The sequence below is a fragment of the Argentina anserina genome, chromosome 6 (genome assembly GCF_933775445.1).
Source record: "Argentina anserina chromosome 6, drPotAnse1.1, whole genome shotgun sequence".
NCBI lineage: Eukaryota > Viridiplantae > Streptophyta > Magnoliopsida > Rosales > Rosaceae > Argentina > Argentina anserina.
Window position 1 is genome coordinate 31272051 of NC_065877.1, and position 27742 is coordinate 31299792.

Here is a 27742-nt window from a genome sequence, read left to right on the forward strand (position 1 = left end):
CACTTGGATTACATTCACGGTACACAATCTTGAAGAGAAGATTTAACCAACCAAACATTCAGGGAGGAGATGTAAAGAGCAGGGACGCATTTGTTCCTCCAAAGCCAAAGGAGTTGGATAAAGCTGCTCTTATGTTCATTTCCTTTGACGCCGTCAAAGGCATAAACGCATCATTGAATAGTGGGTCTGGTTTTGAGAGATTAAGTGTTAGTGGTGCAACTCCCTGCAATAAAACATAGATTTGAATCAAAGGAAAGGCCATTAGTGCAAAAAAATTCAGATTCACTAATGTTTCCAAGTCCACGAGCTGTTGCGTTATTATTACCCAAGTGAACTCACTTGATTCAGAATATTAGCTCGAAAGGGGAATGCTAGTATATGACCTTATCATGGATCTTCAAAGAAGCTATATCAGTCATATAGGGTTTAGAGGCATAATACAGTAACTTACATGGTGTATGGCCAAAACAGAAAATATTGCTTCAACAGCCCCAGCTGCACCAAGGAGATGTCCAACAGCTCCCTGAAGTTAATAAAAAGGAAATTAGAACAAAACACAACTTACATATATACTGTATGATCACTGCTTGCAAAGCACTATAGATAACAAAAGTGAAGAACTTTATCTAGAAATGGACATTTAGCTGCTTCCAATTTTATATTAGGAACAGTAACTAGCTCTTTTTCGCAAGTGTGTTTTACTCGCACAGAAGTCTTTCTGTAAATACGTGGAGTCTAAACTGTACATGAAGCTTGATCTATAAAGAAACAACATGCATTATGCAAAAAAATCCTATGAAAAATATACCCCCAAAAAACCAAGTAGAAAAAAAGTGCTAAGCTGATATCATACCCAGACTACGAAATGTAATTGACAATAATATGCAACTAACATATGTCCGGTAAGCTATCATGCCTAGATTTCATGTTTACCTTTGTGGAGGACAGAGCTAGAGAACCTGATGTTGCATGTTCGGAGAACACGTTTCTGATAGCATTGGCTTCTATTGAATCACCTGAATGATAGACAGAAATATTAGTATGAGCCACAGCTATACTAGTTTTAGCACTTACTTACATTCTAAAGCAATCACCGGAAAATGTAACATTGTAGCAATTCATATAGTGTGAAATGATTTACCCAAAGGTGTTGAGGTAGCATGGGCATTTACATAATCCACTTGGTGAGGATGAAGCCCGGACTGCAAGTGGGAGGCAGTTGCATTATTAAAAGCCCCAATGATCTTGATATACATTTAACTATTGAGGGAAGAATCTGTTGGGAAACCTACTAAAGATGGCACTACTATACATTCTATAGGTATCAGATTATAGTAATTTACTGCAATCACTATCATACCCAGACTCTAACGGGGTTCACAATTATCATGCAAGGATATATGTGGTACCACAGAAGAAACATACCATTCTCACAGAACTGACTGCCTAATCTGCCCATGATATATGTGGTACCACAGAAGAAACATACCAAAATTTAAATAAAAGTTGAAGACTCAAGTATATTTTTGTCACTTTCCATGAATATACCAAGTTCAACTAATATGAGAGAAATTTTTGAAGAATATACATGCATTCCAACATGTGGTTACCTGTCTCAATGCACTAGTCATGGCTAGAACGGCACCTCTTCCATCAGTATGTGGTTGAGTAATGTGATATGCATCACCTGTACAGTGTCTACTGTCAACACTAATATATTTTGAAATTACCAGATTATTACAAAGTAGATTTGTTGCTTGTAACCGATTATGATTAACCAACCTGACATCCCATAACCACGAACTTCTGCATAAATTTTTGCACCTCGATTCTTTGCATGCTCAAGTTCCTTCATTGGAAATTTACCCCATCACAAGAGAATTACACCAATTAAGAGCAGGAAAGAAAGAAGATAGAGAGAAAGTGAATTTTCAAGGAAAAGTTCCAGTTACCTCCAAAACCAAGATGCCAGAACCTTCACCTATCCTGGGTTCAAAGTAAGGGTTTAGGTAACAAGAAGCATCAAGAATGATACAGGGAATATGCATTTTGTGGAACAAACCTTTAAAGAATATGTTACTTACACAAATCCATCCCGACCACAGTCAAAAGGTCGTGATGCTTCTTGTGGGGAGGAATTGTACTTTGTAGACAAAGCCCTTGACCTGTAAATTGAGAAAGGAAAAAAAATTAGACACGATAAGAAAAATGAACAAAACCTTGATAAATTGAGCCAAATTTTGCAAAAGAATCCAACCATTGTAGTTTAGAAATTCAATCCTAAACATTTGACCCCAGAGAGAGAGAGAGAGAGAGAGAGAGAGAGAGAGAGAGGGAGAGAGGGAGAGAGAGAGTGACTGCCAAACCATGGTTTGATATGTGTTAATCATACAGAAAAAAAAATGATTCTGTCATATTACTCGGTGAAGTCCTTCTAATGTATTTTTATAAATGAAATTTCACCACTTTTCCGCCATCGGTTAGATTAGTCATGGACAGTATCATTAGGTTCACAAGGAACTTTCCGGTTACAATGGTTCTAGAAGAAGAGTTAGATGCCAGTGAAAGAAGAACTGAAAGATGCATTAGCAAGGTTTATATTTTCCCAGCAGCAAGTTCCAAAAGATATTGAAAACAAAACAAGGACTGCAGCACATGGAGCACTATAAAGGCCCATAGTATTATTATCCAGCACTATACCTGCAAAATCCTGCAATTGATAAAGCATCAATACTAGACTCTGTGCCTCCAGCCACCATAACATCTGAATCTCCAAATTGAATCATCCTTGTGGCATCACCCAAAGAATGTGCACCAGTGGCACATGCTGTTACTGCAGCATGGTTTGGTCCCTATGTTCAGAATCAATACCAAATTACTTGCAAGGATTTCTTTTGTTATTGGAAAACAATTCCGTAAGGCACTCTAACTATGCCGTGCATCTTTGCTGTATCGGCACTCTTCCATCTCTAAACTAGTGACCTATATCTCAGTTTAATTGTTGTTAACTTCTTATATATGTAACTGTACTAGAATGTAGGTTGTTCACACACCTGGAATCCATATTTCATGCTGACATGACCAGCTGCCATGTTGATCAATATTCGCGGGATGAAAAAAGGACTGAGCCGACGAAGACGCTGGTTAAATAAACAGAAATAGCACATTACCAAGCCAAATAATTTCCTGCCATAACATGGTTACATAGATACATAGATACGCGTTAATAAACTACGCAAATTATATCTATACCCTCACAGGTTAGTGAAAAACCAACCTTCTCACAAATCAACTGTGCAGCATCCAATACATCACTGATGCTTCCGGTTCCCCCACCAACCGAGACACCCTGTCCTTCTCCAAGTTAAATCATATACCAACACATAACGACTCTCTTAAAAGCACTAAAAAAGTTGTAATCTTTTCAGAAATTACCGTTCTTTCTTTCTCCTCAGGCTCAGTGGGCATCCAATTAGCATCTCTAAGTGCCTCATCAGCAGCACACAATGCATAACCTATAAACCTCGCAATCGAACGATGCTTCTGCCAGAGATTTAATCACGCAAACACACACATTTCAGTAACCACATTTCCAAATAGCATATAGCTGACCACCCAAAAAGGTCCATTTTTTACATTGATTACCTTAGAATTGAGCCACAAGTCTTCATTGAATTCACCGGAACTGGTTCCAGTGGGCACAATTGCGGCGACTTTGGAAGTGAGCTGATCAAAAGAGTGAGCTTGAGTCTCTGAATCAAACCCATTCATCTTGAGATCCACAAGTGTCAACCCTCTAACGCCACAACCGCCGTCGATGAGTCTTTTCCATGTCGTCTCCACCCCACACCCCAACGGCGTCACCAGGCCCAAACCTTCAAGCCCAATACCACCATTAACCTCATCAACACAATCAAACTTAGAATCAACCAGAAAGCAATAAAGGGGCTGAGGACTAATACCAGTAACGACGACTCTGCGGGAGTGAACAAGTGGAGGTGGGTCGAAACAAGAAGAGGAAATGCGACGAGTGATGAGCTTACGCCAACCTGAAGAAGCAGCCATAGCTTTCAGAGCTCTCTAAACTTCAAACTTCGAAGACATATGCCTTTAGTTTATGCTTGGGTTTAAGCCAAGGTTTTTGTCTTCGCTATGCTCTGGTACGGTGAGGATGGTTTTGGGCCTTATTCGGGTGTGGGTTTTCTACTAATTTGGGCCTTAGCCTAATAAGAGAAGAATCCTGAACCTGAGGATGCATCAACTTGATTAACTTCTGCTCACAAAAGGATTCCTAAACCAAAAGGGTGATGATTATACCTTAGGGAAGTGCCTCTATATATAGGGGCTCTCATACTCACAGTTCATCACACATTATAAACTTCTTTCTCATTCAACCTTGAAAGCTCGAATGCCTAGCTTTGCAAATCCAGCATTGGTTATGGGGAAAGGTGGACCAAGCAGCTTTGGAAGGATGGGGAATACGAAGGAGCTCCATGCGTACCCGTGGAAAAATGGATTCTTCTTCCACTAGTGGGTTTGATCATGCTAGAATACACTCCAAGTTTTTGCACTCTAACGCGACGAGTCACAAGTGGGCTCTCGGGGCTTTCGCAGAGCTTCTGGACAATGCATTGGATAAGGTGCACATCAATGCTACCTATGTTAATATAGACATGTGTGACAACAAGAAAGACGACAACAAAATGCTTGTAGTTGAAGACAACAGTGGTGGGATGGACCCAGAGAAGATGAGGAAGTGCATGTCATTAGGGTACTTAGAGAAAAGCAAGATGGCAGACACTATTGGACAATATGGGAATGGTTTCAAAACAAGTACCATGAGGCTTGGGGCTGACGTTATTTTCTTCCCTAGTACTGCTAGAAACCAAAATATAGGAATGGTGTCTATTACTTTCTTAAGGAGCACGTAAAAAGAGGATATTGTAGTTCCCATGGTGGACTACAAGAGAAGATGAGGGATTGATCCTACCAAGATGTTTTGATCCTCAAGTGAAAATTGAAACAAAAGTTTGTAGACTATAATAGAATGGTCACCATTTGAGAGTGAGGCAAACTTGAACCGTCAATTTACTATGATGAAGCAATATGGCATTCGAATAATCATATACAACCTTTGGGAGGACGATGAAGGAAATTTGGAGCTTGACTTGGACAACAATCCTCATGATATTCAAATGCAAGGCTCGAACTGGGATGAGAAGAGCATAGAAATGGCTGAGAAGTATCCAAACTCTCATCATTTTTTGACCTACGACCACTCGTTAAGAAGCTATGCATCAATTCTCTACTTGCGGCTCCCCACCAATTTTAGAATTATTCTTCGCGGCAAGGATATTAAGCATCACAATGTTTTGAATGATATGATGTGGTTCGAGCAGATCACATATAGACCTAAATTATCCGATAAGAGGAGACATATAGTACGAGAAAAACTAAAAAGTATACAAATATGGTTGCTATGATCACTCTTGGATTGTCAAAGATGCATAGAACCATCTTGATGTTCAAGGGTTCAATGTTTATCATCGGAATAGGTTGATCACGCCATTCTGGAGGGTATGGAATACTGCAGGAAGTGATGGTCGCAGTGTTATAGGTGTTTTATAAGCCAATTATATCAACCCAGATCATGGTAAGCAGGGGTTTGAACACACCATACTTCTTGACAAACTCAAGCAGAAGATAGTAGAAACGCAAAGAGGGTATTGGTCTACCAATTTTCGTAAGATTAGCTATGCTCCACGCCGCAATAAAAAGGCTATTAATGAAACATGGGAAGTTGTAAATAGGTCATCCAGCCAGAGTGGACTTGTTTCAGATCCAAACTCAAACAAGTCATTTTCACGGATGAGACCAATTTTCGATTCGAATCTAGAAGAGCCCTCTTCACGCAAAAGAATGGTTTTAGACTCAAATCTTGCTAAGTTGTCTTCTCGGAAGAGAACACTTCCATATTCGAGCACAAATGCAACTCCACACAAAAGCCAAAAAGTTTCTTCAGACAAACCTCCCAATAGAGATAGAAATATGCAAGAATAACACTCAACAAAAAACAACAAAGCCTTATCAGCGATAGTCTTACCATGTGGAATTAATAGTCTAACCACCACAATATTCAATTCCAAGGGAAACTATGTCAATGTTGGTGTTCCCCTTCAACTGGTGGTTTTAGACTTGTGAAGGAACAAAGAAAGGAGAATCAAGGGCTGCTGATGTGCAAAATAAAAAGTGAAAGTCACGAAGTGATGTTAAGGAAGTAAATACTATTACACTGTGTTTAGGTAGAGGACTCCAACGAGGGAGATAACTTTTAAAAGGGATTACAGATTCCTCCGGGTCGAATCCCTCGTTTGGAAAAAAAAAATGGAGGGATTTTAATTGCACGAGATTTCAACGGGGAATTTTGGAAGGGATTTCACTGAATAAAACTCCTTCTAAGTTCCACCTCTCCAGGCGTAACTTCAAAATTCCATCGGACGCTCGATTCATCGCGAATTCAACTCTTTCAATCGTTGATTCCCAAGTTTGTTCCACACTTTGGGCATCTGATTGTCTTCACAATCTAGGGTTCCATGGTTAGAATTTGTGTGTTTAGATCTCTAATTTAGGCGATCTATGTTATGTGTATAACTGTTTATTATCCTTGAGATAGTTCTTCAATTTCTTCATATGCTTTTGTTTATCGAATTATTGAAAGAGAATTGCGTGCACAGTTTTAAAAAGGCAAAAGAAGAAATTAAGAAGCAAGATGAGAGTGCACAATGAGAGAAAGAAGAATATAACTTGTTGAAGAAAGAGCTTGAAAAGGTAAATACATAAATCTCAGTTTTGAAAGAAGAAAGAACTATATTAAAGAAAGTGCTTGAAACAACAAATGCATAAAATGCACTTTTGGTTGAGCTGTTACAAGACGAGCAAGAGGAGTGAGAAAAAATTGCGGCACTAAATTCAAAAGATGTAATTTAGCCAATCATTAGTTAAGATATTTTCCACTTTTGACCTACTAGCCTGCACGGTTTTGTTTTTGAGGTTGCACCTCAGAATGCATCCTCACTATGAGAAGTTGACTCTACTATAAGCACAACTTCCACTCTCCCTTTGGTAATGTGGGATAGCTTTCTAGCCAGGTGTCATCCACCTCTCTTAAGGGCCGACATCCTTGTCACACATTTATGCCCAGGGGACAAGTTCTAATATCATATGTAACATCTTAGTCCAAGTAACTGAGGTATTGTCTACTTTCGGCCCCCTAGCCCGCAAGGTTTTATTATTTATGTTGCACCCCAAAATACATCATCACTTTGAAAAGCTAACCCTGCTTATATTATGGGTGGATTGGTAGGTATACCAACATCATTTTTCTAATACCATGTACCAACTAACATATAATTGGTATGAAAAATTCACCATTTAAACCAACCAATAACGTTGGTATACCAACTAATTGGTATGGTTGGTACTCGGTTGGTACGGTTGGTAATAGGCTTCTACCAATATGTTTATGGCCCAAAAATTTAAAGATTAAATCCAAATAAGTAATAGCAAATAACAACACAAATACAAAATTTTATACAACTTTAACCAAATTACCAAGTACAAAGTCATAAATTAAACATGTTAAAGTCCAAAAATTATAAATTTAACAAAAATTTACGGTTTAGATTTATTTTTCATTAAATCTACGGCTGAAATATTTATGGATATATATAGTTTTTAAGAATATATATTGTTTTACATGAGTTGTTATAATTGTAATGATAACCTAGTGGTAGTTAGCTTCTTCTTGCATGGAAGAATACCAAGTTCGACTCACCATGAATGCATATATTAGGGTTTTTTTCATAAAATTACTATTTCGGTTTGTACGGCATACCATGGTACACGAAAAATTTGTACCACCTACCAACCATCTTTTGAAGTATGGTACGGTATACTGTACCGTGTACCATGTACCAATTTAGTGGTATACCAATATATTTTGGTACGGTTGGTATATAAATTGGTTGGAATGGAATTGTGTACCATTGCCACCCCTAGCTTATATAACAACAACTACCACTCTCAACTAGGCAATGTGAGATATGTGACCTACATGTCTACAAGCTTCCTAGCCAGACGTCACATGTAGTTCACCCCAAAAGTTTGGTAATTGATAATAAAATATAATTTTTTTGTTAATTTTTGTTTCTCATATTCAATGAGGATCTAAAGATGTTGTTTTCCTAAAAACCTAACATATCCCAATATTATTAAATCGGAGGCATTCAAGAGGGGACATTCTTAATACATTTTATTGGTGGACGAATAATTATCTAGCTTGAAATCATCCCATGCCTTGTGGTTAATCTACCTACACAATGTCAAATCATCTTCTCTCTCATGTTGTAAGAACTTCAAACCCAAAAACAACCCAAAATGCTGCTCTCTGATAACTATGAGTTGCAATGGGGGAAAATATGAGATTTAGAGGAATCAAAGACCATTTTAAGATGATTTGTGATATTGAGGTCTTTCAAACTCTTCCAGAGTGAGAGAGAAGATGATTTAACAACATATTATGGAGGTTGAAAATTTGAATCATGATGCATCCACACTTTTTCAATTTGCGAAAGTCTTCTTTAGAACCCGTTTGATTATAAATACTTTACGGGTGAAGTGCAATGTGAGAAGTATAAAGTTTGGTAAAATTAAAGTTAATGAAGTAGTGCGATTATACACATTAAGATAATCATGAATGTTGACATGTTGATTTTGTGTTTTGTAATGAATGTACACATTTAAAATGTGACAAATAGAAGTGGATTTAGCATCTTTTAAAATTTTATAACAAAAGCTGAAATAATCATTACATACTTTTTTGTTGTTGTCGAGTAGCATACAATATGTCTTGAGTGAAAACTCAAACTTTGTACACATGATAGATCTAATATCTAAAAATTGAGCGCAATAGAGAAATAAAAAATTGAGCCTATTATAAGACTTATCTATACAAGCATACAATAGGCTAATAATTAATCTAAATTTTGAGTTTAGATCAGGCTCAAAAGCCTAGGTTCAAACCCAACTATGGGGAACCCTAATTTGGAATTGCACCCTTTCACCAACAACAACAGCATGTAGCCACTCAATGGCCACCCATCAATGTTGATCTCTACTTTGGCCAGAGGCCTCATTGGCGTCGCTGCTACTAAATCCAACCCAAAGAAGGAGGATCCCGACGTCAGTAACCTTGGGTCTTGGATCTAATAGGAAAAGTTGATTGGAAAAGATGAGAGATAAATGGTGAAAGAGGCGTGATTCACCATACGTTTGGTTGCCATAGGGACGCAAAGATGGAATGAGTGTAAGAAAGCACGCCAAAAGGAATAAACTAAGGTTTCTCGTAGAAGGCATAAAGAGCAAGAAAAAAAATTGCTAGAGATTATACTCGACGACTTGTTTTCTCTATCTCTATATATGGTGTGACTTATTGTTGGTATATTTGCATAAATCATTATTAGGGAGTGAAATTTGCACTCCACTTTTTACAAACCACACTCATATTTTCATCTTAAAATCTTATGTCCATAATTACCCCTTGTAGAGGCTCTCCCATCTCTTCAGTTTCAAATAACATTGGCTTCGTAGCCGTCACAGTGATTTTCCCAACTCAAACAAATACCACTCCAGTTTTGTTATTCTGCTTTTAGCCTTAAATATCACAAGTTTGTTCATCCTCACATGATACAGATACAAAAGGTAGAGAGGGAGTAAAACATTGAGGAAGAAGATGAAATGATTCAAGAACATGATGATTGAAGAGGGCGATATGGGTTCTTTTATTCATGAGAAATTCTGATTTCCCAGGGTGCCTTCGCAACCGTTGGTAAGAATTCCAATGATTGTTCAGTGGTTTGTATAAAAGATTCGGCCTTTTCTCTTTTGTAGAATTTGCAAATCCATATGGAATTCGAGCTACATCTTCAGGGTCTTCCAAGGCATCAACTACTAGAATATCACATTTTGGCAATGCGAACGATTACCATCTTCTCTCCTTCTCCTCGTGTGGGAAGTGTTGAACAAAACTCACTTGTATAGGGTGTGTTTGGTACAGCTGGACTTATAAAAAAAGTCGGCTTATGCTGATTTCTGAAAATAAGTGGCTGATAAATAAAGTTGCAGACTGTTTGGTAAACTGGCTTATATAAGTAGCTGTTAGTGACAAAAGTAATGACAAAGAGTTTGGTAAATTCAAACTAGCTTATGCTTTTAATTTGTCAAATGACCAATTTAGACATGTAAGATAATTTTTAGCTAATTTTAGTTTAAAAAAATGCCTAAAAATATATGGCATATTAATATTGGATAATTTTAAAATTATCTTAAACCAATATACTCTGATATTGATAATTTGGTTTTGATTAGGATCATGTCAATACATAAATACTCAATCACGTGCATTCATCAAACTTTGAGCAATCATGTCTCTTAATATATCCATTTCTTGTGCGCCATGATGATTTTTTCATCATCATCATCATCATCATCTTCCTCATCTCCACCACCTTCCCTTTCTTCGCCTCGAATAAAATGTCTATCACGATGTGCATATATTCGGATATAATTATGAAGTGTCAAAGTAGTGATGACAATCTTCACTTGTTTCTCGAATGAATATCCTTGCATGTCTTTTAAAATCTTCCATTTTTTTTCCAAACTCCAAATGAGCGTTCTATAACTCCTCTAAGTGAAGAGTGTGCTTGGTTAAATAGTTCTCTTTTATTTCTTAGTTCTCGGCCACGATATTGTTGGAAGTGTTGTGGTGGCCCTTTATAAGGTCCCAAATATCCTGGCAAAGTGGGATATCCTGAATCCACAACATAATATTTTCCTATAAAATTATCATGTAATAAAATTTGTGAAAATGTCATTTGAAGCATGAATTGAAATGAAATTTTTTGACTAAAATTAAATATATTACCTGGTGGAGGATGACGAAAGTTCATATTAGGATTTCGAAGAACCGATTGTAATACTCTTGTATCATGAGCTGACCATTCCCAACCAGCACATACAAAGATAAATTGCATATCAAAATTGCATACCGCCATAACATTTTGTGATGGAAATCTTTTCCTATTAATGTATGGAGTTTTTTCGTCATCGCAAATTGAAGCAGGAATATGCACTCAATCAATAGCCCCAATGCAATCCTGTGAATAATGTTGTTATTTGAAAATTACTATAGATAATTATATTGTCTAATATTTGTAACCAAACAATAAAATTACCTTAATATATGAATAATATTTTCTATCCCTCATTATTTCCGGTGCAACACCATTGAACTCAGGATCCTCTGGCTTAATTATTTTTTTACTTAGCTCACACACTAGATCCATTGCTTCACTAATATATCTACACACGGTTTCACTAGAATGCTGAAATCGTTCTCCTACCGATCTAATTCCACATCCTTGTCCTAACAAATACAATAACATTCCCACGACCTCCATATGACTAGTTCTATTTGAACCTAACAACTCCTTGTTAATAACTTCTAAATCAGTACATAAGCGATAAAATACATCCTTTTGCATTCTAAAAGCATTATAACACCGGGTTTCATTCCCACATAAAACTTCCATCATCCACCTATAACCTGTTTGTTCAGATGTCATATAAGGAGTTTTGTGGACATACTTCTCATAATAATGTTGAATCAGTAGAGCATTAAGTTGCACAGCTCGCAAGAATATCTCTTCGTCAACTTCATCATCATGACCTGGATTGTTCATAATTCAATGACAAAACCTGCAAATTTCAAGGGCTAAACATGTAAATCATATAAATGAAAACTATTCATATTATGTAATGATCAACAATTTAATAGAGACACAAATATAACAAAACTCAAATGCATATATATAAAGGGTGTCAACATGATGAAAAATAGAAGATAAAACATAGTTTCATGGTCTTGAGTAACATTCCAACTTGAGGTAAGATATGAAAATACGAAACTAATAATTTCTCATAAATAGCATAAGCTCATTTCTCGGTCATCTCAAAGTTCAACCATTCTAACTTCGTGTTAGGATCATCCATAGTGCAATACATCTCTCTCTTCTCTGGACTCAAAAACAGTCGAGTAGCAAAGAACCACAACCTAGTGCCCTGCTCAGCTCCAGGCAATGTAGTGACATCTTTCATCACTTCAGCAATACTAGTGCGGGCATTATGCACCGTTGAAGATGCAGTACTTCTACTTTCAATTGTCGAACACATTCTGCCAATTTCTTTGGCCAACTGAGCAGCACCCCCAACCTTCTCCTTCTTTGCAGGAAGTTTTTCCTTATCTTTCAAAGCTCTCTCACTTATTTTCCTCTTAGGCAAAGTGTTGTGGATACATCTCTCTCATCAGAGTCACCACTACCTTCATGGTAGTTATCATTATCACCTTCCTCTGGACTATCTGGGATAGGAAGTGTAGAAGATGGTGCTCGTGCATGCTTTCCAGTGGCTGTAGTACCTAAGAACAGCTGATCCAACTTGGCTTCAAACTCGGGTGATATTCCTTTTTTTCTAAACCTTGCATATTCCTTTGTTTTCTGCATAAAAACAGTAGCAATTATCATAAGATGTATGAAAAACAGCCCATTGTAAAAATATATTTATCAATAAATAAATTGAAAGAAACTGACTCGCGTATCCTAATATGTTCACGCCAAAACTCCTCATCCGCATCAATGGTGTTGAGTACGGGATTCCACCCAAGACCGGTTTTTAAACTCTTCAATGTTTTCCATTATTTCCAGTCACCTTTAAGGGAATCCCACTTATTTTTAAGTTGTTTTCTGGTATAATCTTTTCCGGTTTGTTCAACAAAAGATTTGACAATAGTCTTCCATCCAGCTGAACTAAAATGAGAACCTGGCTTTGAATTTTTATGCACTTCCTTGATACACAAGTCAACAAAAACTTCAACTAAATTCTCATTCCAACTAGCTTGTTCTTTGGAATTTGCCATCTATCACATATACGTAATGAAAACACACAATCAAGTACACAACTATATAGGAACCATGCACATGTCACCAAATACATAAGTTAACATGATGTTCAAGAATATAGTTCATCTGTTGTTAAGGTTCGAATTTGAGGAGATACCTTGGGAACACCACTGTTTTGTAAGTTACTGCAGCTCTCTCCTTAATCAGAATCGCTATTTACCTAAAGAATGCAGAAGATGAATATATGTTAATTTGATTGAATTCAAAACAGCAAGAGATGTTTAAATTAATCATAACAGTAATTGAACTTATTTAGATACACATGTGGTACACTAAAAATCTATGCATCTAAGTGATCTAACTACTAACATGTTGGGGATTGTATTACTAACACAGTAACATGTACTTAGCATCACTTCTGAATTTCAGAATTTGTAAAATTCGATCAGATGTCACATTTAACAAACACCTAGCCTCTTAATCAAAGTCTTTCGGTAAGATTTGGCAAGATATATTAATTTACCTAAACATTGCATAAATGTGAGAAAAGCTGAAACTTAAACTCAAGATATATTAATCTACCTATAAATGATAATTTTTCCATATCGTGATAAGTTTCCATTCAGAAATGAAGCATCTCATAATATATGTATATGAGGGTCGACATATGAACTAAAAAATGGAAGAAAACTAAACCATAATGTAATCATAAGGTACAAGCAAGCACCTGTGTATTTGGTTAATTGATTGGACAGACTGCTTGAACCTATATGGTATATCAGACTATCATTATATCACAATGCACCAATTATTGGGGCACTCTATAGGGTGGTAACCTAGACAGCTGCTTTTAGGAAAACCTAAACAGCAGTCAAGCTGCCACAGCAAGAAGGTGACAATCATGGAAAGCCTTCATCAAGTAGTTTCATACCTTTTATTATGTAAGGCCTAAATCAATACTACAGATGCAGGCATCAGGGTAAATTACTGATGAGATAGCAAAAGGAAGTGACATGAAATACAGTCGCATGATGTGTCAGTTACTAGCTAATGTGGGTAAGTAAAAGTAAATTGGAATAGTTGTTGATATAAGAGGAAGATTACCTGGAAGTGAATCTACTATGAAACCAGGTAATAAACATACGGTAGCAAAGATAATATCCAAGGAAATAGCAAGCTTCTAGTATTCTGAGGCCTCAATTGTCAAACAAAGGACATGCATGACTGAATCTAATATTGTATATCATATGTCTCGCCAGTCTCTTCTCAACTTAAGGAAAATCGTCTCATACTACTCTTAACTTGGAAAAACTCTGCAGTTTTGCCTTCCCCTAACTAAGATTATCCAACTGTAACATTATTAGCATCTCTGATATATTACAGTGAAAATCTACCCTCTACAAGATTATCGGAACACTTGCTATCCTGCTTCATTGAACACACATTGTAAATATTATGAGCTTAAAAAGTGTGCGCACACACCTAATAGAGAAATAGGTGCATCACATCTAATGCAAAAGCAACACCAAGTACAGACGCATAGCGCCAGCATAAGTATCATGCAAGAAAATCAGTAAAGCTACAATATAGAAAGGCAAACCAGAATTAAACCCAAAAGAAAAAGTCAACTGCAAAAACCTCATAATGTAGTAGCTTAAATCAGTTTCTAACTTTCAGGCACAACATTGCCCAAGTGGTAACCCACTGTCTCTACTATGTATATTTACCCTATATGTGTTACTTTTATTTTTATACCTTATAACTAACAAACTTCCATCAACAAAAGTAAGAATATACATAGGAGATATGAGCTTAATTACTAACAACGGTAAACAATCAAAACAGAAGCACCCCTAAAACTAAAGCATCAGCTTTCCAGTGCAATTTTAAAACAGACAAAGAACTCCTAAATTAAACTTAGGAGAAACGGATGGCAGAGGGAAGCCAAATAACTAACTCTGTCCCACTAGATGTCTAACACTCTATCCCACTAGAGGTCTAACATTGTAGTCCTTCAAACCTAGCTCGCCATTCTTTTCACTAATTTAGATTCCTCAAACAAGTAGGCTCTGTAAAAAGCTAGAGCACTCTATCAGCATCAGCCTATAAAGCTCATGTCTGTCATAAAGGCATTGAAAAGAAACAATGACATACACATGATCTACATTTCAAGATAAACCAATAAGGTCAAAGAAACTACAAATGTCATCTCCTTTGAACCAAATGACCAATATTCATCCTCCGATGGATAATAATACAAATTGCCACCAGTACATTCCTTTTATTATCAGAAATTATTATATACCCATTCAAACATCATTCAATTACCCAAGAAATTATGTTCAGAACCAGCAAACCTCAATATGCACAGAATCAAGAATCATACTGCAAACCAAACTAACAACCAACAATAACAGATGAACCCGAAATCCCAAAGCAATCTAACCAAAACAAAACTTTCTCTAGCTTCTAACTCTGACCAATTTCGTGTTTCATTGATACACATTTCAAAACAAACTTCAAATCATAAACATCATACCACTAATCCCAAATTACATACAACCCAGATTAAATTGAAGCCAACTTTACAAAGAAATTAAAGAAATTTGAAACTGATGTTGCTAAATTACTAACCTTCAATCAAATTCTCAAAACAGGGCTTGATTTTGATTATTGCACCCAAACTTGTGATCTCAAGATGCGTTGCTTTGGATTCTTGAACTCAGAATCGTGATTGGTGATTGACGAAGCAGTGAAAAGATAAGGAGAGCTTGTGATGCTGTTATGAGAGAGAGAGAGAGAGAGAGAGAGAGAGAGAGAGAGAGAGAGAGCAGAGAGTGAAGAGAAGAGAAACTGAAGAGTGGCGCATAAGAGAAACTAAAGAGCGGCGCATAAGAGAGGTTGAAGACGAGGGTTTCAGTGGCGTTTTCCCGTAATTCATCAAAGCATAAAAGGGTAGGAACCAGTATTACGAAAAATTCATTTAACAACAGTGTTTCGCGCTACAGTGGTTGAGCAGCTTCTGCTTCTAAAAGGACCTAAGGAGGAGCTTCTCCTTTTCGGGCTTAAAAACACTGGCTTATTCAAGCAGGAGATGATAAGCTCATTTACCCAACGATTAGCAACAGCTAGGGGTGTTAATCGGTTTGAATGGTTCGGTTTATAGGTGATACCGAACACCAAACCGTTCTATTTATTCGGTTTGGTTCGGTTTGGTTTTTCACTTTTTTTTTCAAAAACCAATTGTGTTCGGTTTGGTTCGGTTTGGTTTTTCTCTGGTTTATATCGGTTTTTCTTTCGGTTATTTTGTAAAGAAAATCGGAGTTTCTTTACTTGTCTATCTACTTGATTCTTAACGAAATAAAAAGAACATGCGGACAGATTTGCAAAATTCTATTTACAAGATATAGTTGCTTCACAAATGCATACAATTGCAAAAAGCCACTAAACAAGTTATACCACATTAGTAGGCATGTTGTCGTTCCAATATCTAAAATTCAAAATATTAAATTTTGACCGTCAGATGTGATCAGCATATTTAAATAAGGATATGGTAAAAAATTCATCTAATGTTGATAATATTTGGGTCTCGATCGATGTGGTCAACATTAACTTAATTTCATCTAATTAAGTGAATTTGTTCTTACCCCCTCCTTCTTAACTAGTTTTGGTGGATTTTTTCATGCACACATTCTCACATATATGTGATGTAGCAGCTCGTGTAAAATTTTCAAAAATTTTACGTTCCAGGGATAAGGCTACCCATAGGTGATAATAAGCGTAAAAAGGGTTGACCGCCTCGATCGGGACACAAACGTTATCGAAAATATGTGATTTTTTTACCATAACCATATTTCACTATACGTAACGCATCATGCGGACAAATTTGCAAAATTCTATTTATAAGATATAGTTGCTTCACAACTGTATACATTTGCAATAAGACCACTAAACAAGTTATACCACATTAGTAGACATATTGTGGTTCCAATATCTAAAATTCAAATTATGAAATTTCGACCGTCGGATGTGATCAGCATATATAAATACATATATGGTAAAAAATTCACCGAATTTTGATAAAGTTTGGGTCTCGATCGATGTGGTCAACATTAACTTAATTTCATCTAATTAAGTGAATTTGTTCTTACCCCCTCCTTCTTGACTAGTTTTGGTGGATTTTTTCAAGCACACACTCTCACATATATTTGATGTAGCAGCTCGTGTAAAATTTTCAAAAATTTTACGTTCCATGGATAAGGCTACCCATAGGTGATAATAAGCGTAAAAAAGGTTGACCGCCTCGATCGGGACACAAACGTTATCGAAAATATGTGATTTTTTTACCATAACCATATTTCACTATACGTAACGCATCATGCGGAAAAATTTGCAAAATTCTATTTATAAGATATAGTTGCTTCACAACTGCATACATTTGCAATAAGACCACTAAACAAGTTATACCACATTAGTAGACATGTTGTGGTTCCAATATCTAAAATTCAAATTATGAAATTTCGACCGTCGGATGTGATCATCATATATAAATACATATATGGTAAAAAATTCACCGAATTTTGATAAATTTTGGGTCTCGATCGATGTGGTCAACATTAACTTAATTTCATCTAATTAAGTGAATTTGTTCTTACCCCCTCCTTCTTGACTAGTTTTGGTGGATTTTTTCATGCACACACTCTCACATATATGTGATGTAGCAGCTCGTGTAAAATGTTCAAAAATTTTACGTTCCAGGGATAAGGCTACCCATAGGGGATAATAAGCGTAAAAAGGGTTGACCGCCTCGATCGAGACACAAACGTTATCGAAAATATGTGATTTTTTTACTATAACCATATTTCACTATACGTAACACATCATGCGGACAAATTTGCAAAATTCTATTTATAAGATATAGTTGCTTCACAACTGCATACATTTGCAAAAAGACCACTAAACAAGTTATACCACATTAGTAGACATGTTGTGGTTCCAATATCTAAAATTCAAATTATAAAATTTCGACCGTCGGATGTGATCAGCATATATAAATACAGATATGGTAAAAAATTCACCGAATTTTGATAAAGTTTGGGTCTCGATCGATAACATATTTAATTATGTATATTAAAAATATCTATAAATAATATAATTTCTTTATAATATATATATATATATATTCGGTTTTTCGGTTCGGTTTCGGTTTTCAAACGTCCCAAACCAAAACCACACCAAATCTTTCGGTTTGGTGCGGTTTTTTTGCGGTTTGGTGCGGTTTTTTTTTTTTCGGTTATGGTTCGGTTTTTTTCCGGTTTTCGGTTTTCAATTAACACCCATAGCAACAGCTTAACTTATAATCACTGATGCCAAAAGCCTTACTAAATACAGCCATAGTATAGCTCCCTAATTGATTTGTCAATGTATTAACTATTACAATTCATACTTGATAGTTGATACAATTATAGCCATTAGCCATTTTCGTGATTGGTGAGTTAAAGGCTTTGATACCCATTTAGAGATTGTGTGGATACTCCACCCAAAAAAGATCAGAGTTGGAAACAAAGTTATGGAGAAGGAAAGAAAAATACAAATGAGGAAGATGATAAACATGAATGACAAATTAGAGATTTCTATAATTAAGAAGTGTATTTTGTACAAATTAGAGTACAAATTTCAATTCTCTCCGTTATTTTGTGATTTGTTTTATTTATTCTTTATAAATGATTATTATTTGCGGGATTATCTATAGTACATCAATTCTAGTTCGATGAGCATGAACATTAAGCTAGTCTACTAATGCAAAAAGCCGATCCATCTATGTATCTACTGTACCTCATATTTTGTTACATGATATATCTTTATGCATTGAGTTAACCCAATTCAAATCAACCCAAAATTAAGTCAAAGAAAAATCTTAGAAGTTGCCAAGCCACAAGGTATCAATGACCACACCATTGCCCAAATTAACCGGGCATTACGGTAAAATTGTAAAAATTGGGTCCTGTGCGGACTGCGGAGTGAGAACTGAGGAACACCATGATTTGGTACTAATGGAGTAATGGATAGGGCTACCCCTAATCGTGGCCCCACCATTGTGGAATGATGATCAGTCATCAGACGGCCCTCAAACCAAAGGCACATCCAATCTCTCTCTCTCTCTCTCTCTCTTAAAGAAGCCTAACATAAATCGACAAAACAAACACGCGCTGCGTTTTGATCTCCCCTGAAACCAAAGGCTTGGCCTTTACATAAATCAAACAACACCCGAAAAAGAAGAACCTTCCTTCAAACGCCTCCTTCTCTTTTGTCTTCTTTCCCAAAGACTCAAACTTTAGGGCCTTAATCATCGAACCCAGCTGCCACAACCTCTGACTCTCCGGCGCAGTCGAAATCCCACATCCGATTTCGCTTCTATTGATCCGGGCCTCGTCGGTTTGTGATTTAGAGGCGTTTTAGTTGGTGCCCTAAATCGGAGATTATGAGGAAAAGGGAGAGGGAGAATCCATGTGGGGTATGTGGGCACTATCACAAATACGAGGAGGGAGAGGTGTGTGGGATCTGCGGCCACCGTGTCCCCGCCGTCGCCGAGAAAACCGCGATCCAAGTTAGCGCCTTTCCCTCGGTTATTGTGCCCGAGTTTCTCTACCTCGGCAGCTACGACAACGCCTCTCGCTCTGAGCTTCTCAAGACTCAGGGCATCTCTCGTGTTCTCAATGTAAGCCTCCCAACTTTTTCGGTTTTTTTTTTTTTTGTGTTGGATTGTTCGACATTGTGTCTACTAAATTACTGAAAATGCTTGGAGATTGAAAAAATGGCACATTTATCGGATTGAACGAGTTAGTAAATAGCAGCACTGATGAAGGATTGAAAGGGTAATGTGTTTAGCTTTCTTTCTTGGTGAAAGATGCTTAACTTGGTAGGTGTTTTCAACTTCCAGGATGTATAAGGCTTTAAGTGAAAAGTAGAAGGTGTATTTGGGGCTATCTATACGATGTAATTACCCTGCAATGTTAATATGGGAACTACCGTGTCTATTTAAGTATGTATTGGTTTGATTTAGTTTCCAGTCATTGATGGTCTGACATTCTGGTCATTCTCTCATTTTGCAGACGGTGCCTACATGTCAAAATCTTTATAAGAACTCTTTCATATACCATTACCTTCAAGATGACAAAACTCTGCAATTTGAGGATGCAAATCAATTCTTAGGTGTGTATCCTCTGCATTTTTATTTCGTTTATTTTTTTGGGAAAACCTTTTCTTTGCATGATGGATTCCTACATGTATGGTAGTTGTTTCCTTGTACGTTGAATTCTTGGTCATAGACTTCAGAGTATTCTGGTACTTGTTAGGGTGTTGATGCTGGTTATTAGTTTAGTATTCTTCCGCTCATAAGCATATTTTAACTGTACTGGTTGTAAAAATGAACTATATGTGAAAGATATTTAAGTCAAGGTAGTTGACAGTTGATATCTTTCAGTTGAAGGATTTGAGGCTCTTTCACATTAGTGACATTAAGTAGTTGGGGACCAGTTTTTACTTCCTTTACTGACATGTACACATCTAAAATCACTAGTCATCTATCTATCAGATTGCACTTGCAACTTTGACTCGTTCTTAGCTTTTGATCAAAATCACCCTTCCTGACATAGTTAGGTTGAAGTCCGGAGCCATTTAAATTCATTCACTGGAACATGGAGATATTATTATGTTGATGATATTGCTAGTGAGGAAGCTTGTAGACAGATACAAGCTTCATGGACTTGTTTTAGTTATCACTAGTGTATTGGATTTCTGAATTACATTCCAGCTTGATGTTGTTAAACTTATTTGGGGTTCTACTTTACATTGCATTACTTAGAAAAACTGTGTTTTATCTTGCAGAGCAATGTGAAAGGGACAAAGTTCGTGTTTTAGTGCATTGCATGTCAGGAAAAAATAGGTGAATTACTGCCAGTATTTCATCTTTTTACTATTTTATCTGTGTGCACTGACCTATAAAGCTCTTGCAGGCGTAGAAGATTTTTCTTGTTTGTTATGAGATCTAATATGGTTCTTTCTGACAGGTCCCCAGCTATTGTAATAGCTTATTTGATGAAATCAAGAGGATGGAGACTAGCACAGGCTTATCAGTGGGTCAAAGAACGAAGACCAGCTGTTGAATTAACTGAAGGTATGCACAGCTTTTATGGAAATTATATTTCAACATTTATTGAATGGAGCATTCGATTAAGAATAATATAATGTGGGTGGAAACATACTAATAGGCAAAGCCAATCATGTTTTAGATATTGTATATAAGAGTATTGAGAAATATAAATACTGAGATCGCCGACCAATGTGATTTGTTGGATGTGGAAATGGGAATGCATCTTGTTTCTACATGTTCCATCTAGATGGGATGTCTGCATGTTCAGCACATGAAAGTTTCTCAGTTTATGCATTATACAAGACGACTTTTGTTTTATTGTCCTTTTTGGCTGGCAATTTTCAAGAATTTAAGTCTTTATGTCATCCCATACAAATTACAGCTCATTTCATGCTTATCTAATTTTTTTCCCACCCTTTTCGTATTAGATTTTTTTTAAAACATCAATCATCACGCAAAACCCTATAATCCTAATTGTAGGATGCAATTGTTGCAACAATCATACTGCTTACCTTCATTTGTGTCTGTCGATGTAGCTGTTTCCCGGCAACTACAGGAGTATGAGGAGAAGATCTTTGGGTCACTTGACACTACCAACCAAACGTTGGGAGCCTTCCCGCCTCTAGCTGCACCTTCATTTGGCTTTGGTTTCCCCAAAGCTAGTGATGGAGTTCCTATCCCTGCATTTGGCAATGTGGGAGCTCCCTCCATATTTGCCAGACCAGCCTTAGATATCCCTCCACAGGAATTTACATTTGGTGCCGGGCAGAATCAAAGTAATATCTCAGGAAGCCCGTATAATGCCAATCCTCATAATCCAAATGCTAGTGATATTTCTATGGATAATACTTGAGATTGCTGCATTTATACCCCTTTTGCAGATCAACTGTCGGAGGGAAGGAAGTTAAGTGCTGACTCCAATGAGTTTTATATTTGGATGTAAAATGGGAGCGACTCATTACTTTCTTGACTTTCTATGAATCCTTGATTCACAATATTTGATAGGGTGTCTAAAAGTATGAATGGGTTATCTCTGCTCATGTTTTAGTTCTGTAAGTAGGAACATTTTCTAAATTAATGCATGATCTAATAGAGTTCGATTACAGACCTCCATCAGACTATGTTTTGGTTCCACAGTCTGTTACCTTTGGGCTCTTTCAGTGTCATTTTTTTATGTACTGTATCTTGAGGTTTTTAACACTGGGAGCTCACCTAAACAACTGTATCTCAGTGATGAGCATTCTTTGAAGTTTGAAGCTGGCAAGATGATTTAGGCGGTCTGGGGTCTGTTCGAAAATGTAATAATTAACTGAGAAGACAATAAGATAGTGAGAATATGGCAAAAATGGATCGCAATTTAGAAGTTGATCGCCACTGGAAAGTTTATGCCAACAGTTGCTTGCAAATAGAAGTTTGTCGAACATGTAATGTTGTTGACCCTGTCGAAGTCTCAAGCATATTATTGGTAATCTGGGATACAATATGTTATATTACAGAGAAATGCTCTACATAAACAAAGATGGTACAATGCTGCGTGTACAATATGTAAGTAGTACTTGAAGCACAATAAATGGATATCACAGGGCAGATTTTTTTTTTATCAAATGTCCAAAGGCTGAAAATTTAGATGTTTGGACTAAACAGTAATACATGTCTCAAGGGAGGACTTGGCAAGCCACAACAAGCCCGGATCATCCCGCTTCAACACTAGGTAAGTCTCAGCTCGTCCAATTTCATCCACAACATTTTCATTGAAACCAATCAGAAACAGAAACTCCATGGCAGCTGCAATCACAAGAGACGGAGAAAAGAAAAATGTTAACAATGAACACATCTTGAAAAAAAAAATGAAATTCCAACATAAAAGAAGTTGCAGACCTTTATAGTTTGCTACATTCTTCTGAATCATGGGATTAGCCTGTGATGCATCAATAAGCAGCATTAGGAGAAACATTTCATTTTATGTCAAACATAACGAAAGAAATTTAGTATCCTGATATTTTTACCTTGCGCAGTCTTCTGTATTTAGATTCACCTGGGTGTTCAAGAACATTCCTGCCCATAGAGAAAATAAGCCACATGATCAACAACTCAACCCACAAAGTACAACTGCAGATGACCAATTAAATGCATCTCTATTCCTTTTGGAGATTTTGTTATTTTTTTTATTTTAAGTTTCTCGACCAAAAGAGTTGAAAGTTTAGTCACCCTATCCCATGGTAGTATACAGTTAATCGTTATGTGTAGCCCCAAGATTTCGTGTTCATGAAGAAAAGCATCAAATCAAAGCTCAAAAATGTAGTTATAGTACCTTATTATCTTGAATAGAGTTTGGAGTACTGCCACAGCTTGTGTGGGATTAACCTCAGCTTGCAACATCTCAATGGTCTTCTGCATACGTTTACACGCAACTGTAACAGGGTCTTGAATTATTTGAATTTCTTGATCGTCTGGATCTGGTTCAGCGATCTGCATACTGGATACTTCATTTGGACGCAGGAAACTACCAGCAGAATGAGATAATTGTTGAATAATGCCATCTGACATAGAGGCATCTGGATCGGGTTCTTCATAAGACTTCCTCAAATTGGCTTCATCTTTTGTAATTTCAGTAGCTACAGACTCATCCTGGTTGGGTCTTATGATATTAACATTTGAAACAGATCCTGAATCATCCCGTTTTACATCATAATCATCAGGATCAGGTTCGTCTACTTGATTCCTTGGTTGAAAACTGCTTTCCAAAATCTCCATCTCCTGAGGGTGTAAGGGTTCAGGTTCAGCAGCAATATCACACTTCAAACAAGCTTCAAGATTATCAGGGTCAGGTTCGACATCTTTCCTCTTTCCTGTAGACTTTGAGTAAGATTCATAAGGTCCTTGGGAATTGTCAGGATTGGGCTTAAACTTGTTCTCACAGCCAATACAGTCATCAGGATCAGGCTCCAAATCATTTTGACTCTGAACTTTGTAAGAACTTTCAATCTCCAAGTCCCTTTTATCTAAAAATTTCACGTGCTCGTCTTCTTCATGCACATGGATTCCATAACCATCAAGACTTGACTGTTCAAGTACCTCGGAGATGCTATCGTTGGAAGCAGTTGCTAGTCTGTGATAAGCAGCAGCCACTGAAGATGCACGAGCACTGACCAGTTGATCAGGCATATTTCCTCCAAGCTTGTGGGAAGAATTACTTCCCTCTCCAACATAGGAGTTCTCTTCATAATGCTCTGTATACCTAGATCCGCTTAGTGTGTGACCTCTTGATCTTGTCCAATCTAATGTCTCAGCTTCTTGGTTCAACTGTCCACAAATAATCAGACATAGATATAAAGTCCACTGTTATGCATTACAATAATAGAAACCCAACACAGTTGAAAGAACATGCATGAACGACATCTTACCTGTTTATCCAAAGCATAAAAGTTTGCATCATGCTCAGAGAATATCATGTGAGCCTGAAATGTATATAAGGACAGTATGAGGTCCCCAAGATAGCAGCACAATGTCAACTATCACCAAAACCATGAAAATCCACACAGAGCCTTTGCACGCATATAGAAAACTAATATACACACAAAATATGTGGACAAGATGGAAATTTAACAAATATTTAGCTTACAAACTCATGCAGAAGAGTTTTCTTGATACTTGCATACTTCCGGAAACCCTTAAGGTCATCCGTTCGGAGACGCAGAGATATCTCCTCTCCCTTATTCTGAAACAGAAAACAAGAGTCAACAATAAATTGGAGAGTAAAGATATGTACTGCTGATATTTCCATTCAGATGTACAGTGATATTACCTTGTTAAAGCCGAGGATGCATTTGGGACTTATACCAACATAACCGACCGGGGCCATCTCAGTCATGATTCCCACATGCCAGTGATGCTTTTAAAAAGAACAAACAGAAGATAAAAATATCAGCTAGGGGGAATCCAATTATCAAAACTACACTGAGCACACTTGATATTCTATTCATACAAGTTTAATATATGAATATGTAGTCTTCTCAATAAAATATAAAAGAATTATATATGAATATGTAGTCAACAGTACCTTGTTCATGATAGCAACAATCCCAGGATCTGCAGCAAGCATGTGCATTATTTTCAGGGCCTCAGATGCTGGAGGGTTCAACTGCAGACAAGTAATCATAGGTTTAGTGCAGACAAAAACAGAAAGGCTAATACAATCCAAGCATACTTTAGAAAAATGCAGTGCTTCAAGACTAAATACCACTACCCTAGCGTATAAGTCAAAGATGTCATTGCTGCAGCAGAGAGAGCTATATTTTTGTGCCTATATAGCTCATGATCTGTGTCAACTGTCCAGCTTATATGCATCATACCTTGTGTCTAAATAGCTCATTACTGGATGTAGAACTACCCAATAACTTGCTCAACAGTGAATAGATTGCACCTAGGGCCTTAGGTGTATTTTCTATTTGACAAGTAGATGGAAAACTCTAAAAGATTGATAATATACCAATATCTTCCAAAATGGTTTTGTAAATATAGTTTTTGAGTGGGAAATAAAAAGCACCTCAATTCCTGGAAGTTGAAGTGTGTGGAAATCACTAAAGATATAAGGTCCTTGTGGAAGTTTCAGGGAAGTATGAGGCCTATCAGACATTCTCTGCCTCAGTCTCTTTTCCTCTTCATCAAATCCTGCTATCCTTAAGTTTGCCTTTGAGTTTTGTAGTACTTCATCCACCTCATTCTCATATGCTCCCATCATTCTGATGGACTTTCCCTGAAAAATAGCAAAAGAAACAATGCTATCAAGTGAGAATCTTGATAGTTCACTTACAATAATTATATCCATAGGAAATTAGCAAGTTAAAGCCACTCTTTATTGCCTTTATCACACTGTGCACCCGTATTTCGTCAGTGGGACTTGCATAAAGATTAGAAAGTTGCTTAAGCATATTTGTTGTTCAAGAATAAAAGAAATGTTGCTAATATATGAATTCAATGCAAGGATTGGACACCAGAAAGTCTTATAGACAAGTGAAATAGTCAAACTATACAAGCCGTATTAATATCTAGACAATACTTTACATATCAGGGAGATACAAAATCATATATCCAAAGACATTTACTGTATACAAGATAACAACAACATATGATACCTCAAGAATAGATGTTTCCTGTAAACTGAGGCGCTCATGCTCATCGGAGAAAGGAGACAGCAATCTCGAGGTTTTATCTGGAAACTGTGGAACAATTAGCCTCAGTGTATCTGCTTTGACATTAGTCAATCTCTGCAGCTCTTGCCCGATCTCCTTGAGACTTGCACCAGAATCAATCTCGACATGAATCTTTTTTCCTCTCCATATCACTTCAACAGTATGCACACTTCTCATGGTGTCCCTGCAGCACAAAAGGCTTCAGAAAATTTGTGTTGGACCCTAAATTACATGCTCAAACTTTTTATATCTACTAATATGAGTCAAATCGAGTCATTTTCCCCCTTAAGTATCATTCTTTACCTATTTCTTTATAAATTTTCCACATAACAAAATCATTTCTTGCATTATCACATCAAAGATTCAATAACCAACTACAGAAACTGAAATTACAAACAAACCAACATAAAGTCTTCAAGTTTAACAGTAATTAACATCACCCATATGTTTATACATACTTGGGGCCATAAAGAAATGCAATTCAGCTAAAATTTCAATGAAAAACAGCTCAAACTACAATTCCAAAATCTGAGATTTTCACTAATTAAGCTAAAGATGATGAAATTGATAGAAACCCAGATTGAAAATTGGGATGACTCACTCAGATTCGATCGAATTGCGTTCAAGATGGAGACTTTGGATTGTGAGAGCGGAGTTTCTGAGAGAATTGGGTTGGTGCTAAAATATCAGTTTCAGAGGTTTAGAATTTGCAAAGTGGAAGACTTTTGGAGGTCAATTGCTTATATAGGCATGGGAGCGCAGGATAAGAGTCGGCGTACGATAGTGTATATTTAGTTATAACGCTAAAATTAACGGGGCTCTGTGTGTGACGTAAGCACTGGCGTCGGCACATAGAAGATTGTAGAATTTGTTCGAGGAACGAAACGAAAATAATAACAACCTAAAAGAATATAACCGAACACTTTATTGATTGATAATGTGACCTATGTATAAGTATTACACACAGAGTATCCCGATGAATCAGAGATTCATATCTATTACATAAAACATAATCTACTCCAATAAAAAAACCTAAATAGGCTAAGACACAATAATAATTTTTACTGAACACTCCCCCTTGTCTCGCATGCTTAGGTTGCATGGTGCACATATCGTTGTCTCGGTAAAAACTTTGTCAAGCAAAATAAAAACTTCTTGGGTGAAAAAGAGCATAACACACCGTCTACATTTGATAGCATCATGTGAGGTAGACTCGTCCTGAAGTCTACGAAACAACTCCCCCTGATTAATGTCATAATCATGGAGTACAAATAACAACGTATACAACGTTCATTACATGCTTCTCAAAAGTAGTCTTGGGCTAATGATTAATCATTAATCTAGCCATACATCTTTAGATCATACAAGCTATATTTAGTCAAACT

At 36.8% G+C, this 27742-nt stretch overlaps 3 protein-coding genes and 1 pseudogene across 3 annotated transcripts; 2 read left to right on the plus strand and 2 right to left on the minus strand.

Annotated features, from left to right (window-relative positions):
* Positions 1 to 46: 46 nt before the first annotated feature.
* Positions 47 to 4096, minus strand: LOC126798797 (3-oxoacyl-[acyl-carrier-protein] synthase, mitochondrial). Its single transcript, XM_050525856.1, has 14 exons — positions 3963 to 4096; positions 3646 to 3875; positions 3436 to 3543; positions 3278 to 3349; positions 3054 to 3140; positions 2701 to 2852; positions 2085 to 2165; positions 1953 to 1986; positions 1783 to 1849; positions 1611 to 1687; positions 1142 to 1202; positions 934 to 1016; positions 452 to 523; positions 47 to 223 (listed from the first exon to the last, which is right to left on the minus strand). The coding sequence occupies exons 1-14, from the start codon at positions 4063 to 4065 to the stop codon at positions 59 to 61; spliced, it is 1392 nt and encodes a 463-aa protein (XP_050381813.1). The 5' UTR covers positions 4066 to 4096; the 3' UTR covers positions 47 to 58.
* Positions 4097 to 4461: 365 nt separating this feature from the next.
* On the plus strand, positions 4462 to 6060 carry LOC126797288 (protein MICRORCHIDIA 7-like; annotated as a pseudogene).
* Positions 6061 to 19212: 13152 nt separating this feature from the next.
* Positions 19213 to 22272, plus strand: LOC126798884 (protein-tyrosine-phosphatase IBR5). Its single transcript, XM_050525965.1, has 5 exons — positions 19213 to 19731; positions 20126 to 20225; positions 20901 to 20958; positions 21083 to 21189; positions 21702 to 22272. Exons 1-5 carry the CDS (start codon positions 19495 to 19497, stop codon positions 22016 to 22018), a joined length of 819 nt encoding a protein of 272 aa, XP_050381922.1. The 5' UTR covers positions 19213 to 19494; the 3' UTR covers positions 22019 to 22272.
* A 310-nt stretch (positions 22273 to 22582) lies between these two features.
* LOC126798275 (uncharacterized) lies at positions 22583 to 27063 on the minus strand. The gene is made up of 11 exons (XM_050525190.1): positions 26959 to 27063; positions 26301 to 26541; positions 25712 to 25921; positions 25226 to 25306; positions 24971 to 25057; positions 24788 to 24883; positions 24570 to 24623; positions 23477 to 24468; positions 23172 to 23220; positions 23044 to 23083; positions 22583 to 22950 (listed from the first exon to the last, which is right to left on the minus strand). Exons 2-11 carry the CDS (start codon positions 26532 to 26534, stop codon positions 22802 to 22804), a joined length of 1992 nt encoding a protein of 663 aa, XP_050381147.1. The 5' UTR covers positions 26535 to 26541; positions 26959 to 27063; the 3' UTR covers positions 22583 to 22801.
* Positions 27064 to 27742: the final 679 nt, after the last annotated feature.

Coding starts and splice junctions, on each gene's coding strand:
- LOC126798797 (XM_050525856.1), bottom strand. CDS start 4,065: ATGGCTGCTTCTTCAGGTTGGCGTAAGCTCATCACTCGTCGCATTTCC. Junction 3,876..3,962: donor CCGCAGAGTCGTCGTTACTG/GTATTAGTCCTC, acceptor TTGGGCTTGAAG/GTTTGGGCCTGGTGACGCCG. Junction 224..451: donor CTGTTTTGGCCATACACCAT/GTAAGTTACTGT, acceptor GTTTTATTGCAG/GGAGTTGCACCACTAACACT.
- LOC126798884 (XM_050525965.1), top strand. CDS start 19,495: ATGAGGAAAAGGGAGAGGGAGAATCCATGTGGGGTATGTGGGCACTAT. Junction 19,732..20,125: donor GCATCTCTCGTGTTCTCAAT/GTAAGCCTCCCA, acceptor CTCATTTTGCAG/ACGGTGCCTACATGTCAAAA. Junction 20,959..21,082: donor TGCATGTCAGGAAAAAATAG/GTGAATTACTGC, acceptor TCTTTCTGACAG/GTCCCCAGCTATTGTAATAG.
- LOC126798275 (XM_050525190.1), bottom strand. CDS start 26,534: ATGAGAAGTGTGCATACTGTTGAAGTGATATGGAGAGGAAAAAAGATT. Junction 24,624..24,787: donor AAACTCTTCTGCATGAGTTT/GTAAGCTAAATA, acceptor TATACATTTCAG/GCTCACATGATATTCTCTGA. Junction 23,084..23,171: donor AATACAGAAGACTGCGCAAG/GTAAAAATATCA, acceptor GATGCATCACAG/GCTAATCCCATGATTCAGAA.